This window comes from Meriones unguiculatus, chromosome 5 (assembly GCF_030254825.1).
Source record: "Meriones unguiculatus strain TT.TT164.6M chromosome 5, Bangor_MerUng_6.1, whole genome shotgun sequence".
NCBI classification, from domain to species: Eukaryota; Metazoa; Chordata; class Mammalia; order Rodentia; family Muridae; genus Meriones; species Meriones unguiculatus.
In genome coordinates, this window is record NC_083353.1 from 13869059 (window position 1) to 13887923 (window position 18865).

The 18865-nt window shown below is 43.4% G+C and overlaps 1 protein-coding gene across 7 annotated transcripts in view; it reads right to left on the bottom strand.

Moving 5' to 3' along the window:
• Immt (inner membrane mitochondrial protein) overlaps positions 1 to 15909 on the bottom strand; it is a 43024-nt gene extending 27115 nt beyond the window's left edge. For 6 of the 7 annotated variants that reach the window (XM_060383548.1, XM_060383543.1, XM_060383547.1 and 3 more), the window contains exons 1-3: positions 15716 to 15909; positions 2590 to 2663; positions 822 to 1011 (exon numbers count right to left, since the gene is read on the bottom strand). In XM_060383548.1, the coding sequence (XP_060239531.1) occupies positions 822 to 1011; positions 2590 to 2663; positions 15716 to 15760 (309 nt within the window). In that variant the 5' untranslated portion in view covers positions 15761 to 15909. The remainder of the gene's footprint in view (positions 1 to 821; positions 1012 to 2589; positions 2664 to 15715) is intronic. The other variant, XM_060383546.1, reaches the window with a different exon arrangement.
• Between the last annotated feature and the right edge of the window lie 2956 nt (positions 15910 to 18865).

The window sequence follows — 18865 nt, forward strand, 5'->3', positions numbered from 1 at the left end:
GCTCAGAGGTTAAGAGCACTGACTGCTGTTCCAGAGGTCTTGACTTCAATTCCCAGCAACCACATGGCGGCTCATAGCCATCTATACTGGGATCTAATGCCCTCCCCTGGAGTGCAGGCACACATTCAGGCAGAACATTGTACATATAATAAATAACCTTTAAAAAATTAAAATTAAAAATTATAAGCCAGTGGTATATGTATAAAGTGAAACTGAAGCATAGGTACAACACTCCAGGGACACTGGAGGACACATTCTGTCAAACAAACAGCGGGTATCTGCAATTCTGTGACTTGTTTTCCTATCTAAAGGGATCTGTAACTACCTCCTTTATACCTACATTATATTTTTAGTACACTAAGTAAGGCAATCAGCCACAACAGTGCCTCAGGTCACAGGCCAGCCAATCACCTCTGCCCAACATGCCTCTTTTATTTACCCTTGTGCAGGAGGGTTATTTTTTTATGTGGTAATTGAGAGCATTTATGGAACTCCCACAGGCTAAAGCTCTACTTATATAATTACTATTCAAGAATGTACTAATTTAAGTTCAAGTTGAAGAGAACTAACAAACACACATCTGGCAAGTTATACCGAGCTATACACAAATAATACTGTCCAGACGAAAACAGCTTCCTTTTAAAAAGTATTCCATACACTCAGGTGTATTGGTTCCTTCCTGTAATCCCAGGACTTCAGAGGTAAAGCCAGAGGATCAGAAGTGCAAGGCCAGTCTGAGCTACATAAAGTTGTCTCAAAAATAAGTAGTTGAGTGAAAAGTACTCTGTAACATGAATTGAAATACTGTTTAAAGTTCTTACAGAGTTCTTTGGCAATGGAGCAGCGTAAGGTGCAGAGCCAAGAACCATGTCGAAGAGCTTGTCTGAGTAAGGGATGGTTTTTTCTACACTCTCCCGAAAATGGGAATCCCATTTGGCATACAGGATAGTGCCACCAATTCCTCCACCAACGAACAAAAGGCCAGCTCCAGCAATTTTACCAGAAGTCAACCTAGAAGAAAGAAAAATAGAAAAATATCATACTTTCTTCCTTTCCCTTATATCTGCTTTCCTACTGAGTCTTACAGACTTCCTCACTTCCATTTCTCTAGCACTGACTCGGACCACAGCAGCCAAGTGGAACACCACAGCTGCAAACTATCTTTCCTTGATCATTTTTAAAATGTCTGCAATATGAAATAGCAATATTTACATATGGATAACAATACTTTAAAAGGCAGTAACTATGACAGAAAGAATAAAGCAGGCTCTCATTTAACTCTTAAAAACTGTTTACAATTTTGAGATTTCCTGTGATGTCCCTCAAATCACTGACTTTCAAAGCTCCTTTTCTCTAAGCTTTTCTGTAAGTACAATAAAGAAAATCCCTTACAAAAGAGAAAGCTAATTCTACTATTTTAAAAGCTGAGGCAGGAAGACTGATCTGAGACTGAAGCCAGCCTGGGCTACAAAGCAAGACTTCACATTAAATTAAATTTAAATTTTCAAAATACTGAGCTGGAAATGTCTTGCGCATCATGTCCCAAATTGACCATGAATTCCAAACCAGAAGACAGTAAGACATCAGTAGAACTAAGGAGCACTTTTAAACTTACAACAGTCCAGTTGGGACCTCCAAGCACTCCCATACAACTGAAAGCAAGCACTCAAAGAGGGAAACTATGTTCTGTTCCATCCAGTTACCAAAAACCAAAAGGAGTAACATTAGCAAAGTTCACCCAAAAGAATGGAACTGAAAGGAGCCAGGCGCTGTGTCACACGCCTGTAATCCCAGCACTCGGGAGGCAGAGGCAGGCGGATCTCTGCAGGTTTGAAGGCAGCCTGGTTTAAGTCCAGGACAGCCAACGCTACACAGAGAAACCCTGTCTTAAAGGAAAAAAAAGAAAGAGAGAGAGAGAGAGAGAAAGAGAAAGAAAGAAAGAGAGAAAGAAAGAGAAAGAGAGAAAGAGAAAGAGAGAGAGAGAAAGAAAGAAAGAAAGAAAGAAAGAAAGAAAGAAATAGAAGAGAAAAGAAAAGAAAAAAGAATGTAACTAAAGGGACTCCTCAGATGTTAGAGCAAAGCTTCAGTGTAATATAGCAGCTCCCTGGGCAGGGGAGGGGGGAGGGGGTGATGTTCCAAGAACAAACATATCAGAAGCCACAGATAGAATCAAATGCTGTTTTTTTCCTATACATATATAACCATGACAAAGCTTAACGTCTAAACCAAACAAAAAGAGAGCAATAACAATAATGAAGAATGATTTTAACAATATTTTTACAATAAAGATTGTGACTATGGTTTCATTCAAAAATATAGTATTGATACCCAGCAGTCAGGGGGTAAAAGTGGACAGATCTCTTGTGAGTTTGGGGCCAGACTGGTCTACATAGTAAGTTCTAGAATAGCTGGGACTATGTAGAGATCCCATCTCAAAAAAATTAAAATGAATGAAAAATCTTACTGTACTAAGTTTACGCGGCCATGCCCATGTTCAAAATAAACACATACACATGCACACATGCAAACACACACACCTATTATTAGCACACAGCAAATAGCCTGGTTCCAGGGAGACAAACCACATACCCAGAACTGCTTGAAGTGGCGTATCTACGGCATGGTCGTAGTGGACGGAGCACAAACTTCCCACACAGACAGCTCTAAAGGAGGAGAAGACATTACATCAGTACATTAAAGAAATCTGGAAGCAAGGTGGCTCACATTTGTAACCCCAGCACCCTCCAGGCTAGGAAGGATCACAAACTACAGGCCAGTCTAAAAGACAAAACCAGACCACCTCAAAATACAAAACAAGTAAATCTCAGGGGCTTCTAGAATTGACAGTGCAGAAAAAATACTTTTATTAAAAATGTACTCAAACAAAAATTACTTTGCTTTCAGAAATCTACCACAGAAGACTTTTCTGGGTGCTTAAAAACAGTTCTACACCATCACTTAGACGGCTGAAGGAGGAGGACTGCCACAAGTTCCAGCCAGCCCGGCGCCCACAGTGAGATCTTGTCTCAAAAAACAAAAATAACACAAACCCCCAAACTTCACAAACAATAACACAGAAAAAATTATTCTTACGTATTTGTTGTTATTTTTCTGATCTTCATGTTTAAATTATTTATTTAATGTGCATATGTTCCACACACGCACACACGCTCCACGTGTGGAGGTGAGAGAACAACTTGGGGGAGCCGTTTCTCTACTGCTTGTGGGATCTGAGGAGCAAACTCGGATCGACAGACTTGGTAAGCACCTTTCCCACTGGGCTCTCTCTCTTAAATGCTTCTGAATAGCAGCTGCACCTTTCTCCTTCCACCCAACACCATGGAACATGTGCTCCACAGTCAGTTCTCTCCTCCACCTTTCTGTGGCTTACGGGGCTCAAATTCTGCTCACCAAGCTTGCACAACAGGCACCTTTACCAGGGCCATCTGGTGGCCCTCATTTTGTTGTCGCTGTTTTGAGAGACTGGGTCCCACACAGCCCAGATGACCCTGGAACCCATGATCCTCCGGCTTCCAGATCTCAGTGCTAGGATCACACACGAGCAAGTTTTAACTTGAAAATAGCATCATCAGAGCAACTCGCTGGCCTTTTAAGTGTCACATATGTTATGTACTTCTTGAATACCACTGGGATTTTCCATAAACTTTATATATATATATATATATATATATATATATATATATATACATACATATACATATATATATATTTATTTATTTATCATGTATACAGTGTTCTGCTGCACGTACACCTGCACACCAGAAAAGGGCATCACATCTCATTATAGATGGTTGTGAGCCACCATGTGGTTGCTGGGAATTGAACTCAGAACCTTTGGAAGAGCAGCCAGTGCTCTTAACCTCTGAGACATCCCTGCAGCCCTTTCCATAAACTTTCTTAACTGGAGGAGACAGATCACTGAAGGCATGATCCTGGACTGTCTTGTCAAAGTCCTATCGTGGAATCCCCTCCGTCACATGTCTGTACCCATTCCCAAGATGTTCCATTTCACCTTGGGCCAAGAGCCACAGGCTATGTATGCACTGAGCTCTCTGAACCAAATAAATCTTTCCGCCCTTGTTTTCCTTCAATATCTGGTCACAGCAACACAAAAGCCTGACTACCAACACATGATGGAAAACAACCCAGACTGAATTTAACAACAAAAAAAAGTGTAAGTGAAAAAAGGTGCTGGATGTTCCAAGAGGAAAGGAGCCAGCTATAACTATGACTTAGGCACAAAAGTCCACATTTTCTGGAAAAGAAATAACAGAAGATGTGAAAATAAGAACCCAAAGTCGAGAACAAAAAACTGCACAGAACAACTGCCAAGTAGCAGAGATGAACACCAACCAGGAAATCAGCCACCATATCCAGCTAGATCCTGCATTTGTTATGGAACTGACTGTGACTGCTGGGTACCCCTTGCTGTCTGCTTTTTTGAAAGAAACTAGCCACAGAGATCATCTTGTGCCTGCCATCCCAGCAGATGCTGATATAAAACAGGAAGCAGATGGCATTAGTACTCTGGTTTCCAGAACAAAACTGGAAGAGGTTAAGAACTTTAAGGCCATATCAAAGACTTTAAGATCCTGGTCCTAGCAGGATAAAAAATTTGAAGTATCTTAGAGAAGGCAACAGTGAAAAGGGAGTATCAGTTGCTCTAGCCCCCAACCCCACAAAAAATGGGGCTGAGTGCATTACACAGTATTGACTGGACATGGGGGTAGGTATCAGTTATTCTAGCCTCCACCCTCAAGAAATAGGGCTAAGTGCATTTCGCAATACTGGCTGTAATGACACAGACATGCGAAATGCTCTTCCAGAATTGTACTGCTCCTTATCAAACACAAGTGCCATGTGTCCTTCCCTGATATTGTCTGAGTTCCTTTACGGGGATTATCCAGAACAGACCAATTCATAGAAATCTAAGTTGACAGTGGCTGCCAAAGTTTAGGGAAGAGGGGATGGGGTGGGGAAGGTGCAAGAACAGGCGTGGTTGATAATTCACTAACAGAGAGCAGCGAAAGTGATGTTCTATGCCTTCTAAACTACAACATAAATGGACACGGCTTCGATCCAACTTTGCCGTCAGAACCCACTGCTAAGCTGTGAGAAAATCCCAAAACAGAGATGCCAAAAGCAGGAGTTCCAAGGCAGTGGTCACTGCTGAGCCAGCATCAGTAGCCAAGCATGAAGAGTAAGGGATACTGGGAACTGACTAGTCCTAGGCGCTGTCTTATGGGCAGCCAACATGCAACAATTGCCAGTCAAACCCAGAAAAGAGCAGAAACAGTAAACAATGCTATTTCCCAGACACAAGAGGACTTGTGACATGGCTGAACTTAAGCAGAACTGTATTTTTTAAATAGTTTTCTTTTTTTAGGTAATTTTACTTAGATGTATTCGATTTCTTTTTTGTGTGTTTTATCAGCATCTCCGTAGGTGTATCATATGCATACTTGGTATACAGAGTGGCATCAGACCCCCTGGAACTGGAGTTATGGATAGTTGTGGGCCCTATAACTGAGAATCGAGCCCAAGTCCTTTCGAGAGCAACCGCTGAGCCATCTCTGTAGTCCCCCCAAATACATTTTTCACTACATTTGTTTATTTGTATCTTGGACTGAACATAAGCCATCAAGCTTGGCAGCAGGTGCTTCTACCTGCTACAAAACAGTATTGTTTGAAATTCACTGATTTAAGCACATTTGCTAGGTTTAAATCAGTTGCAACTGCCATGTTTTAAAAATTCACGATGTGCCATCCTTGACTCCCCGTTTTAAGTGTCTAACTCTGCCTCTCTGGCCATCTGCAAATGACCACTGGCAGGTTTTCTATCTGTACCTGGTAAAGCTCACTAAGCCCTCATGTGGACCAGTGCTATACCGTCTATTGACAAGGTCCAATTAACCATCACCACTAGCAAGCTCTAGCAATCACTATCAAAAGGAAACCTAGGCTCTGGTAAGCTGTCACACACATTCCTCCGGCCACTTTCCCTTCCTCTCTAACCCCTGGCAGCTACTATCTGCTTTTTGTTTCTATGAATGTCTATTCTGAATAATCCCAAGAAAGCAAATTGTACAATACCCTGCCTTCTGCTCCAGTTTTCCAAAGCAGCTGCACCTTTATACTTCCACCCAATTTATGTTCTCAGCAACATTTCATTATTATAATCAAAAATCTCAAGAGTGGGTAAGTGGGTATCTCATTTTGCCTTGACTTAAATTTCCTAGAATCAACAATGATCAGCAATTTTCCATGTGTTTCATATCCTGTTTTGCATAAATGGCTACTCAAGTCCTGCACAGTTTTTGTTTGTTTGTTTTCCGAGACAGGGTTTCTGTGTGTAGCCCTGGCTGTCCTGGAACTCACTCTGTAGACCAGGCTGACCCCAAACTCAGAGATCTGCCTGCCTTGCCTCCCAAGTGCTGGGACTAAAGGTGTGTGCCACGGCCCAGCTCCTACACAGAGTTCTTGATTTATCTTCTTGTTAAGATGCACAAGTTCTTCACATTTTCTGGATACCAGGACCTTATCATATATTTGAAATAGTCCTTCGTTTTCTCCTTCTCAAGTATTCTTTTATCTTAGGAATTTTTCTATTGCTACGAGATGCCATGATCAAGACAACTTACAGAGGAAAGTTCATTTGGGGCTTACAATTCCAGAGGATAAGTCCATGACCACCACCATGGGGAGAAATGGCACAGTGCAACAGCTGAGACCTTGATCTTCGCAGAGAAAGCTGCCGAGGAACAGCCTGGGCTTTTGAAAGCCCAAAGCCTACTCCCATCAACACACCTCTTCCAAGAAGGTTCTGTCTCCTAACAGTTCCACCAACTACGGACCAGGTATTCGAATATTTGATCCTATGGGGGTAAAGGCATTCTCATTTAAACCGCACCTTTGATTAAAAAAAATTTTAATTTGATGGAATCAAAGTTACTTTTCTCTCTCTCTCTCTTTTTTTTTTTTTAATACAGTCTTATGTAGCCCAGGTTAGTCTCAAACTGCCTATGTAGCCTAGAATGACCCAGGCAATATTTGTTGTTGGTTCTCATTTGCTTTCTATTGCTGTGATAAGATACCAAGATCAAAAACAATTTAGAAAGGAAAGATTGGCTTTCATGTCCCCGTCGCAATCACTAAGGGGAGGCAGGACATGAGTGCAAACAGAGGCAGAGGCTGGAACCACGGAGGAATGCTGCTTATGGCTTGCTCATCATGGTTTCCTCAACTTGACTTCTTCCATCATTCAGGACCACCTGCCCAGGGATGGGTCTACTCACAATGGACTGGGCCCTCCCACATCAATCATTAATCAAGAAAATGCATCACAGGGCAATCACTCAGTTGAGATTCCCTCTTCCCAGGTATGTCTAGGTTCGTGTCACTGTTTGAGCACACTGTTGTTTGGGATTTGCATGTATATGTACAATGAACATACACATGCAAATGCATACACACGTGTGCTCAGAAACATGCAGCTATACATGTGGAGGCCAGAGGACAAGGTTAGATGTACTCTTCAATAGTTCTCCACTGTAAGTTTTGAGATGGAGCCTCCCACCAAATCTAAAGCTGGACTGGCTGACCAGTGAGCTCAATGGACCCCCATCTTCTCTTCCCCTGCAATGAGATTACAGGTATGCACCACCAGGCCTGGCTCTTTACGTGTGCACGTGTGCTAGGACCCTGAGCCCAGGTCCTCATGCTGGTGTGCAAACACTTTACCAGCGGAGTCATCTCCCCAGCCCAATCTTGAACTCTTGATCTTCCTGCCTCCACCTCCCCAGTGCTACGGCATATAGGTACATACCATCACGCCTTGTTTCAAAAGTGCTTTTTGTTCCTTATGCATTTGGTGTAGTACCTATCTAGGTCACTGACAAATAGGTTTGCCTACAGTCTGCTCTCACTTAAGCAGTGTCTCTAATTTTATATACCCCAAACCTCCTATTTTACGGCCCCTGTTGCTTGCCATCCTTCTTTCTCTGATATCTAATGATATGGGATGAAACTAGGCTAGGAGAGGGATAAAGGGTGGGGAAAAAGAAGAACTCACAAAGGTCAGCTACACAAAATATTGACTACTTCTTAATTTTAGGAACCCATTTTATTAAAGATCTATGATACTGAGCAAAAGACAGCAATTTTTCTTGACACACAGCCTTGCAATAAATGCCATAAGGCTAGCACTGACGCTTCTCATCTACAGAAACAGGACTTCCAAAAACAAAAGACAACAAAAACACGTAATTCCCACGTAATGATCTTCCACATATCTTCTCCTCAGCTTTACCAAATTAAAGAGTATATGTAAAGAAATCATCATGTAGTGGAGTAGCTTAAAAATGGACAGGCACTATAGAAAAGTCTCTTGTAAATTCTATGCCAGGGTTCTAGATTCCACAATAAATCTTGCTGGCTGATGAAATTAACAATATTATGACCGTTTTTGCATTTAAAACACAAATTTATATGCAATAATTTAACATTTCCTACAGTTATAATATCTTGTAAGAGGGATCGTGATCAAAATACCAACAAAATTCTTTACAGAACTTGAAAGAAAAATTCTCAACTTCATACGGAAAAACAAAAAACCCAGAACTGTCAAAATGATCCTGTACAACAACCAATCGTCTGGAGGTATCTCCATCCCTGATCTCAAGCTGTACTACAGAGCAACAGTAATAAAAACAGCATGGAACTGGCATAGAAACAGAATGGTGGATTAATGGAATAGAATTGAAGACCCAGAAATAAACCCACACACCTATGGATACTTGATTTTTGACAAAGAAGCCAAAATCATACAATGGAAAAAAGACAGCATCTTCAACAAATGGTGCTGAACTAACTGGATGTCTACATGTAGAAAAATGTTAATAGATCCATACTTATCACCCTGCACAAAACTGAAGTCCAAGTGGATCAAAGACCTCAACATAAAACCAGACACACTAAATCAGTTAGAAGAAAAAGTGGGGAAGAGCCTAGCACTCATTGGCACAGGGACTACTTCCTGAACAGAACAGGCTCTAAGATCAACAATCAAAAAATGGGACCTCATGAAACTGAAAAGCTTCTGTAAAGCAAAGGACATTGTCATCAGAACAAAACAACAGCCTACAGACTGAAAAAGGTTCTTTACCAACCCTATATCTGACAGAGGGCTAATATCAAGAATATATAAAAAACTCAAGAAGTTAAAAAGAAACAAATCAAGTAATCCAATTAAAAAATGGGGTACAAAGCTAAGCAGAGATTTCTCTCTAGAGGAATATAGAATGGCAGAGAAACACTTAAAGAAATGCTCAACATCCTTAGTCATCAGGGAGATGCAAATCAAAACAACCTTGAGATTCCACCTTACACCCATCAGAATGGCTAAGATCAAAAACTCAAGTAACAACATATGCTGGAGAGGACGTGGAGAATGGGGAACCCTGCTCCACTGCTGGTGGGAATGTAAACTTGTACAACCACTTTGGAAATCAATCTGGCGCTATCTCAATTACAGCTTTATTCGTAATAGCCAGGATCTGGAAACAACTCAGATGTCCCTCAAGGGGAGGAATGGATATAGAAATTGTGGTACATTTACACAATGGAATACTACTCAGCAATTTAAAACAAGGAAATCATGAAATTTGCAGACAAATGGTGGGAACGAGAAAAGATCATCCTGAGTGAGGTATCCCAGAAGCAGAAAGACACACATGGTATATACTCACTTATAAGTGGACACTAGATATATAATATAGGACAAACCTACAAAAATCTACACCTAAAGAAGCTGAGCTAGAAGGAGGACCCTGGGTAAGATGATCAATCATCACTCAGAAAGGCAAACAAGATGGACATCGGAAGGAGAAAATAGGGAAAAGGACAGGAGCCTACCACAGAGGGCCTCTGAAAGACTCTACCCAGCAGTGTATCAGATACTGAGATTCATAAACAAACTTTGGGCAGAGTGCAGGGAATCTTAAGAAGGGGGAGATAATTAGACCTGGAGAGGACAAGAGCTCCACAAGGAAAGCAACAGAACCAAAATATCTGGGCACAGGGGTCTTTTCTAAGACTGATACTCCAACCAAGGACCATTCATGGATATAACCTAGAACCCCTGCTCAGATGCAGCCCATGGCAGCTCAGGATACAAGTGGGTTCCCCTCTGTGGCTAGCTTTTTTACTGCCTCCCCCTGATGGGGGAGCAGCCTTGCCAGGCCACAGAGGAGGACAATGCAGCCAGTTCTGATGAGACCTGATAAGCTAGGGTCAGATGAAAGGGGAGGAGGACCTCCCCTATCTGTGGACTTGGAGAGGGGCATAGGAGGAGATGAAGGAGGGAGGGTAGGATAGGGAGGGGGAAGGTGAAGAAGGGGAAGAAGGGGAGGAGGGAAAAGGGTAAGAAGAGGAAGGGAAAGGAAAGGAAAAAGGAAAGAAAAGAAAAGGGAAGGGAAGGGAAGGGGAGGGGAGGGGAGGGGAGGGGAGGGGAGGGGAGGGGAGGGGAGGGGAGAGGAAAGGGGAAAAGGAAAAAGGAAAAAGGAAAGAAAAGAAAAGAAAGGGAAGGAAGGAAGTGCAGTTGTGGAACACATCTGTAATTCTAGCTAAGGCACGAGAACTAGGGGTTTAAGATCATCCTCAGTGAAATAGGCCAGCCTAGATGCTAAGAAGACTAAGTGTTGTGAAAGTTTTGGTTTATGATAGGTAAACATGTTTTGTGGGATATGGGACTGATTCAGATTGTCCACAGCAGGAGACTATTTGCCAAGTTGTAGCTCTGTGAAGGATTCTTTGCCAGCTGTAGATAGTTTAACTCTGAGAACTCTGGGGAGGGAATAAATGCCAGAGCTAAGTGTTAAAGGGGATCCAAAAAAGAAGGCTGCTGGTGCTTTCCCTTGCAGCTCCTGGTTGCTGTTGGCAAGAAGTTTGACAAGAAGTTGAAGATATCCTGAAATGAAGATTGGACTTGCCCAAGGAGCCCAACGACCCTAACCAGCAGGAAGTAGCCTTCTTCTACGCCCTTCTCCCCAATAACCTTTCATTCCTATGTAGGGTTGGGAGGTTGGAACAGAAGTAGACACCCCAAATAAAATAGTTTAAAAACGATCACTACAAGAAGACTCTGCAGGTTAAAGTTGCCCGACTACAGCCTGAACTGTTCTCTGGGATCAATGAAAATGAAGAGCAATAAACAGGACGCAGTATAAGCATAAGCAAAGAGCTGGCTGCACAGATCTACCGAACTACTTTGCGGCATGTGTGGTTAAACAGTTTGCTTCACTAACAGAGAAATTAAGTCTCCATTTTAGCTAAGCATGCTGGCTTAGTTCCCCACAAGAACAGTAGTCTTTCTTCTTTTCCTTATAGACTTTTTATTTTATGTGCACGGATGTTTTGCCTCCATGCACCATGTATGCATGCATTGCTCTCAAAAGTCAGGGGAACCCATGTACAACACTGCTCAAGTGGTCATGGTCCTAGGGGCAAACCTACTACTATTCTGCTATAGGAACAGAGCAATAAAAATCCCACTGACACCACTATAACCCATAAACCATCACTCAACCTCACTAGAGTAAATTCTTCTTGCCATAAACAGTAACTAACAAAAGATCCACAGCTGGACACTGTACAGGGAGTGAGAGACTTTGGAACACTCAGCCCTAAACAGGACATCAGTATCAAATCCCTCCCCCTTAAGCCTCAGAGTTCTTTGCAGAAAATGCAGAAAGATTCTAAGAGCCAGAAATGGTGACTAACTCCCTGGATACAGCCTCAACAGGCAATACTGATATACATGTGAACACACAGAGGCTGTGACAAGCCACAGAACCTACACAGGTTTAAACCAGACCAAGTTCCAGCACTGAGAAGGGAAGGGAACACAGCTCCAACCCTAGCCAAGAAGCTGTTTGTGTTACCTACTGGGAAAGCAAAAATTTGTTTTCTCCAGTGGAATGCCATTGGGTGTTATCAACTACACTCCAAAGCAGACCCATGTCCAAAACAGATTCCATGTTTGTGTGTATGCCTTTTGTTTTGTTATTTTTAGGCTTGTTTGTTTGTTTGTTTGAGACAGGGTTTCTCTGTGCAGCCTTGTCTGTCCTGTAACTCACAAAGTAGACCAGGCTGGCCTCAAACTCAGAAATCCACCTGTCTCTGCCTCCCAAGGGCTGGGATTAAAGGCACCCCCCTTTTTAAAGTTTGTCTTTTTCTGTTTTGTTGTTGTTTCCCCTGTTTTTTGTTTTGTTTAGATAAAGAACATGAAGTTGGTTGGAGAAGGACTGGAAAAGAAAAGAATATCATTAAAACAGACTGAATAAAAAACATTTAAATAAATTTCTTTAAAGTAACTATCAAAAATACTGTACAAGTATTATAAGGACGAATAGAATCAGGACATTTCATAATTTTTCTTTGTGTTTATGTTTGTGGGTATTCTGCCAATGTGCCTTCTGAACACCGTGTGTATGCAGTGCCCCTGGAAGCCAGGAGAGGGCATCAGATCCTTGGAAACTGGAGTGACAGCTGTCTGCCACAGGGGCACTGGGTAAGGGACCCAGTTTCCTGAAAGAAAAAGCAACCAGTACTCTAAGTCAGAGTATCTCCAGGCCCCTCCCCTCTTCTAAAGTATGAGCAAAGAAAGCTTGTAACATCACTTCTCAATATTTTGGTCTCCATCAAGTATGATGTGCGCAAATGACTACTTCCAAGTGTGATGTGTGGGAGAGGGTTAGCCCAGGCCGAAAGACCAGCTTCTCTTAAGTCTAATGGTCACCTCTGAAGAGAGAAGAACAAACTTTTTAAATACATGTAAAAATTCAAGGATGTTAAATGCAGACTTAACAAATGAAATAAGTAGCATCTCTGATGGTAACAGTTAATTGTACCCATGTGCGTGCACGTGTGTGTGTGTGTGTGTGTGTGTGTGTGTGTGTGTGTGTGAAGGTGGCATGTACTGAGTAAGATTAACATTTAAATTGGTGAACTCTTTAAGTAAAGTAGACTGCCCTCTGTAGCACAGGCTTCATCCAAATAGCTAAAGGCCTAAGTAGGATAAAAAGCAAGGAACTCTCTAACCAGTGCCTTCAGACTGGAAGTGGGCCAGCTGCTAAGTCCCCAGAGTGCTGGCCTATAGGCTGCAACCACACCTGGCTTCCTCAGTCTCTCAGCTGTCAGCCCAGACTGCAGATTCTGACCTTGAAAGCTCCCATTAACTAAGTCAATCGTTCTACACACACACATTAGTTTTGTTTCTCTAGAGAATACTAACTCAATACATCACCAGAGGCCCAAAAGCCTAAGGGGTGGGTTTAAAAGAAAGCCAGGGCACTTACTGAGTAAGAAAAAACATAGATTACTCAAGCATGTCACATTTACTGAGCATCTACTAGGAGTGAGGGACTGTAACTACTGGAAGTATAGCAGCAAACACAGGCACAGGCTAGTTGTGCAATTTAAGGATTTTTGTGGGACAGAATCCTGCTCTATATAGCCCTGGCCAACCTGAAATTTAACTATAGAGACCTGGCTGGACCCCTCTACCTGTGGAGTGGTGGGAGTGCAGGTATGCAATACCTTAACTTGGAACTTAGACTTTAAATGTAGGAAACATGAAATGCATGTCAGGTAGTGCTAAGACATTCAAATACCTAAGTGTAAAAAGTGAGTCATGTATAGAGAAGAGTGGTCCCAAGTTTACTTTAGAAAAGCCACTCTGAATGGAAGGAGAATTTATTAAGACCCTGCATAAATGGGATGAGCCAAGCAAAGACCTATTAAGAGTTCAGAGCAAAACCAAAACCAAAAGAACACCAGTGAGGCATCTGCTGGAGGTACCACCATAAAAGACAGTGAGGGAGGCAGAATAGAAAACAAGATATGGAGAGAGCCTGGTGAGTTTGAAAAGGAGCCTAGACTTTATTCTGAACATGATGTCAATGAAGAGCATGATGTTACACGTTTGCTTTTTAACATGTAAAAAGAACATTTCTGAAGAGAAACAGAAAAGGCAAGAAGACATGAAAGCAGATGGCATTGGCCAAAGTGGAATTATTCGGTAAATTGATTTTAAAAACAAAATTTTAATTTAGAAACATAAATACAAAGCTAAAGAAAGGAAATGAGAAAATCATCTCCTTAGGAATAGTTTCTGAGAGTTGATATAATCCCTTATCAAACAGTATACAAGGAAATCTCAGCTACCTGAGAGGCTCAGGCAAGAGAATCAAAAGTTTGAGGCCAACTTGGGCAATGTAGACTCTTGTCTCAGGAAAAAAGATTAAAATCAAAGAGAGGTATGGATATGCATCAGTGATAAAATGCTTGCTTTGTATATACAAAGTCTTAGGATCAATTTCCAGTACGGAAAACAGAAAAAGAATAATCAGAAAGTAAATTAATTAACCAAATTAAATTAAATTTAAAATGGGGGTCGGGAAAATAAAGGGTACAACAGGACCTAAAATATTACATGAGAAAAGTTAAAAGCAGTTTCAGAATGCAACAGTATGTCCCTGGAGAGATGGCTCAGTGGTTGTGAGTGCTTAATGTTCTTCCCGAGGACCTGAGTTAGTTCCTAGCATCCATGTTAGGGAGCCTATAACCACGTATTAACTCTAGCTCTGAGGGATAATATAAAAACAAAGCTGAACTTGCATCATCTCAGGACGACTCTGTCTGGGAATTTTATTCAATTACTGCTCGAGCTGCGCATGTTTCTCACAAGCTTTCTTCAGAGTATTAATTTTCTGAAAGCTCTAAGCACTGGAAACAGGGTTATTTTCAACTTTAGAAAGTTACATTGAACCGGGCGCGGTGCCACACGCCTGTAATCGAACACTCAGGGAGACAGAGGCAGGCGGATCAGTTCGCAGCCAGCCTGGTCTACAAAGCGAGTCCAGGGCAGCGAAGGCAACACAGAGAAACCCTGTCTCGAAAGAAAAAAAAAAAAAAAGAAAGAAAAAGAAAGTTATATTGACCGTTATGAAAAATTAAACAAAAGCAAAACAGGGTGACCAGGATACCTGAGTATCAGACATGGCTCCAGCGCTTAAAGACACTGATCCCCAAACTAAGCTTAGCAATGAGCACAAGGTCATGACTCCTGTCCTTCCTCAAGCACCAGAAGTTTAAGCTCCAGAAACGAAAAACCTTTCACCTTTAATGTAGGTTAAGAATAGCTAAAAGGGTGCTCTCCACTACGAAAGCCAAAGCAACCCACCCAGGTTAACTGAAACCTTGACCCCTAAAACGCTGGCTCTCCAACAGTCCTGCTTATTAAAGATGCAAGAAGCTCTGAGAAGCAATCCCTCCTGGGAACTGTAGTTCTCCGGCCCGGCCTTCCCGATTGGACACCTATCACGTGCCCAACGGGCGTCCCGGACGCCGGCGGCCAGGATTGGTCCGCGACTGAGGCAGCAAGGTGCTGATTGGATGCCGGGTCCCCGAAGCCACGCCCACAGCAACCCCCGCCTCCCCGCGAGTGCTCCACACCCCAGCCCGCGGCTTCAGCGATAACCCTCTAGTCGTTCCAATCCCGCGACTGCCCTGACGGGCTGCCTCAGTTTCCCGCCTGGGAATCCCGGCGCGCCCGTGCCTGGGGCCCTCCCACGCTGTCCGTTGGCACTCCGCAGGCAGCAGCGTGACCGCGCACCCCTCGGGGAGACCCCCTCACCTGGGCCGCGACGGTCACGCCGGATAACTGACAAGCCCGTAGCATCTCTGCCGAAGCGACGGCGCTGCTGGTGTACGCGGGAACGACCGCGGCGGCGCGAGCGGAGGGTGTGCGTGCTGGATTGCGTGCCCACGTCCGTCCCGCCTGTCCTCCGGCGCACCGGAAGGGCGACCGACAGCACCGCGCACGCGCCGCCCGCCTCCCCGGGCCTGACCGGGCGGCCCCCTGAGGGTGGGGCTCACCCCGGCTGCGGAAAGCGGAGCCCGCGTTGATTGGCGAGCGGGAGGCGGAAAAGCGGGTTCTTGTTCCGGGTCGCGCTCGGACGCCGCTCTGCCTGGCGAGGTCTGGGGTTACTAGGTGACCTGGCCGGAGAGTGGCGGTGCGGGGTTCCACTAGGCGGAAAACGGACTACTGAGACTCTAAGAATGAAAGCGAAGGGGTCGGGGAGGTGGCTTGCTCCCAGTCCTGACGATCTGAGTTCGATCCCCGCGACCTCTATGGTGGGAACAGAGACTTCGACTCTGCTTAGCTGTCCTCTGACTTCTCTGTGGAGCTGAGGCACACGCATGCCCACAGGTTCCCCCCGCCCCTCAGGGGGTCGCTGGAGAATAGGGGAATGGGCACTCTGTGTGAGTTCATGCACGTAATTTAAAAATAACTCCAGTTCCAGGTGATCCGATGCCCTCTTCTGGCCTGTGTGGGCGCTACATGCGCATGATGCATACATACATGCAGAGAAAACACCCATTCACAAGATAAAAACAAATCTTAAAAAAAGAGAGAGAGAGCTGGATGTGATGGCACTTGCCTGTAGCCCTTTTGCTAGGAAAGTGAAGACAGGTATCTGGAGATCACAGTCTCTAATCTGTGAACTTCAGAGTACTTGAGAAACCCTGTCTCAGAAGGGAGAAGAGGCTGTAGCCATGGCTCACTGATTAAGAGCTGTGATGGCTAGTTTTTGACAGCTGGACACAAAATAGAGTGTCCTGGGCAGAAAGAAACGGAACTGAGGAATTGTCTCTATCAGGCTGCCCTGTGGCCATGTCTCTGAGGTTATTTTCTGCACTGATGATTAAAGTGGCAAGGCTCAGCCCACTATAGATGGTGCCATCCCTGGGCAGGTGGTCTTGGGTTGTGTAAGAAAGCAAGCTAAGGGGAGTGGGGAGAGATAGAGAGTGGCTCACTGTTTTAAGAGCCTGTCCTGCTTTTCTGGAAGTCCAGAGTTCGATTCACAGCACCCACATCAGATGGCGCAAAACTGCTTGTAACTCCAGCTCCCATCTAACACCTCTGACCTCCTGTGGGCACTGGCGCTCACATGCACATACCAACAGATGGACACACACTCATGCTTATGATTCAAAATTATTTTAAAAAATTAAAAAGTAAGCTAAGTAAGCCAGTAAGCAGCATTCTCCCATGGGCTCTGCTTCGGTTCTTGTCTCCAGGTCTCTGTCTCGAGTCCCTGCCCTGACTTTCCCCAATGACCTATCATGACATGAATATGTAAGCCAAATAAACAGGAACAAGCAAACTAGAGCAGAACAGACAGTTGAGAACTGTCATGTGGGTGCTGGGAAGTAAATCCTGGTCGTCTGGAAGAGCTGCCAGTGCTCTAAACTGCTGGGCATCTTTCAAGCCTGCCCTGAGTTGAGTTTTCAGAGTCTGGATGCAGCGGCCCCAGCAACTTGTAACAGCAGCCCCAGGGACTCTGATATGCTCTTCAAGCCTGGGAGGGCACCACCCAATGTGGAATACACATGCACATACACATTACACACACACACATGTAATTTTAAAATAAGATAGCTCAGTAAATAAAGACACTTGTCACTAACTTGAATTAGTTTGATTCCAGGATCCCATATAGTGGAAGGAAAAAACAAACTCCTGAAAACTGTCCACTAAACTCTATACTCCACACATGCATCCTGACATGTGTGTAAACACAAACACACATTTGCACAAAATGTTCATGTAATAATTTTTTTCAAGACAGTTTTTCTGTGTAGCCCTGCTGTACTGTATTCACTTTGTAGACCAGGGTGCCACTGAACTCAGAGAGATCCGCCTGTCTCTGCCTCCTGAGTGCTGTGATTAAAGTCATGTGCCACCATGCCTGGCTGTAATATTTTATTTTTAAGCAAGGCAGACAGTGATAGAGGAAGATCTGTGTTAAAGACCCGACCTCATCCCTGGCCTCTATGTATACAAATGTACACATGCACACACAAACACACCACACACCCAAAACCTACAATATTTTAGATGAAAAATTCAGTGCCAAACAAGTTAATCCTTACTAGCTAAAAAAAAAAAAATCATGAATTTGTTTTTGTTTTTGTTTTAAAATGTTCATAGGGCTGGAGAGATGGCTCAGTGGTTAAGAACACTGTTCTTCCAGAGGTCCTGAGTTCAATTCCCAGAAACCACACGGTGGCTCACAACTATCTATAATGTGATCTGATGCCCTCTTCTGGCATGCAGGTGTACATGCAGATAGAGCACTCATATACATAAAAATTGATTAATTAATTAATTAGTAAATAGTTAAAATGTTCCTAGATTTGGGAGTCACCTCTATAATCCCAGCACCTATAATCCAAGCATTCAGGAGGCAGAGGCAGACCCAAAAAAGAAAAAATCAAAAGTAACAACAAAAATGTTATCAGGACTTGACAAAAGTTACTTGGAAGTTTCTGTTGCATAATTTCCCTGTTACTATGGAGGAGGCAGTTTTACCAGGACAGTTTTGCAGAGAGAGGTTGAATGAAAAAGCAAGGTAGACAGATGAAGACAGAACAAGCCAGAGAATAAGAAGGAGCCAGAAGATTAGAAAAAAATATCTGGAGTTAGTTTGAGGCCAAGCAGAGCCATTCAGAGGCTAAGAGAAAAAAAAGCCAGATCGAATAAGTTAGCTGGGACAGGAGTTTGAGCCAGAACAGCTGTGTTGAACCAGCTAGCTATGAGCTCAGAACAAGAAAGGGTGAGCTTATTACACAGTAAGTCTCAGAGGCTGAAAACATCCTAGGCTTAGGTTAGATTGTAGGAGGCCAGAAGCTTCTAGGACTAAGTTAGAAGACAGGCTAATTGTTATCCCCCGAGACAACAATGAAAAGAAGCAAAAGTTCCTTTTACAGAAAATTATTA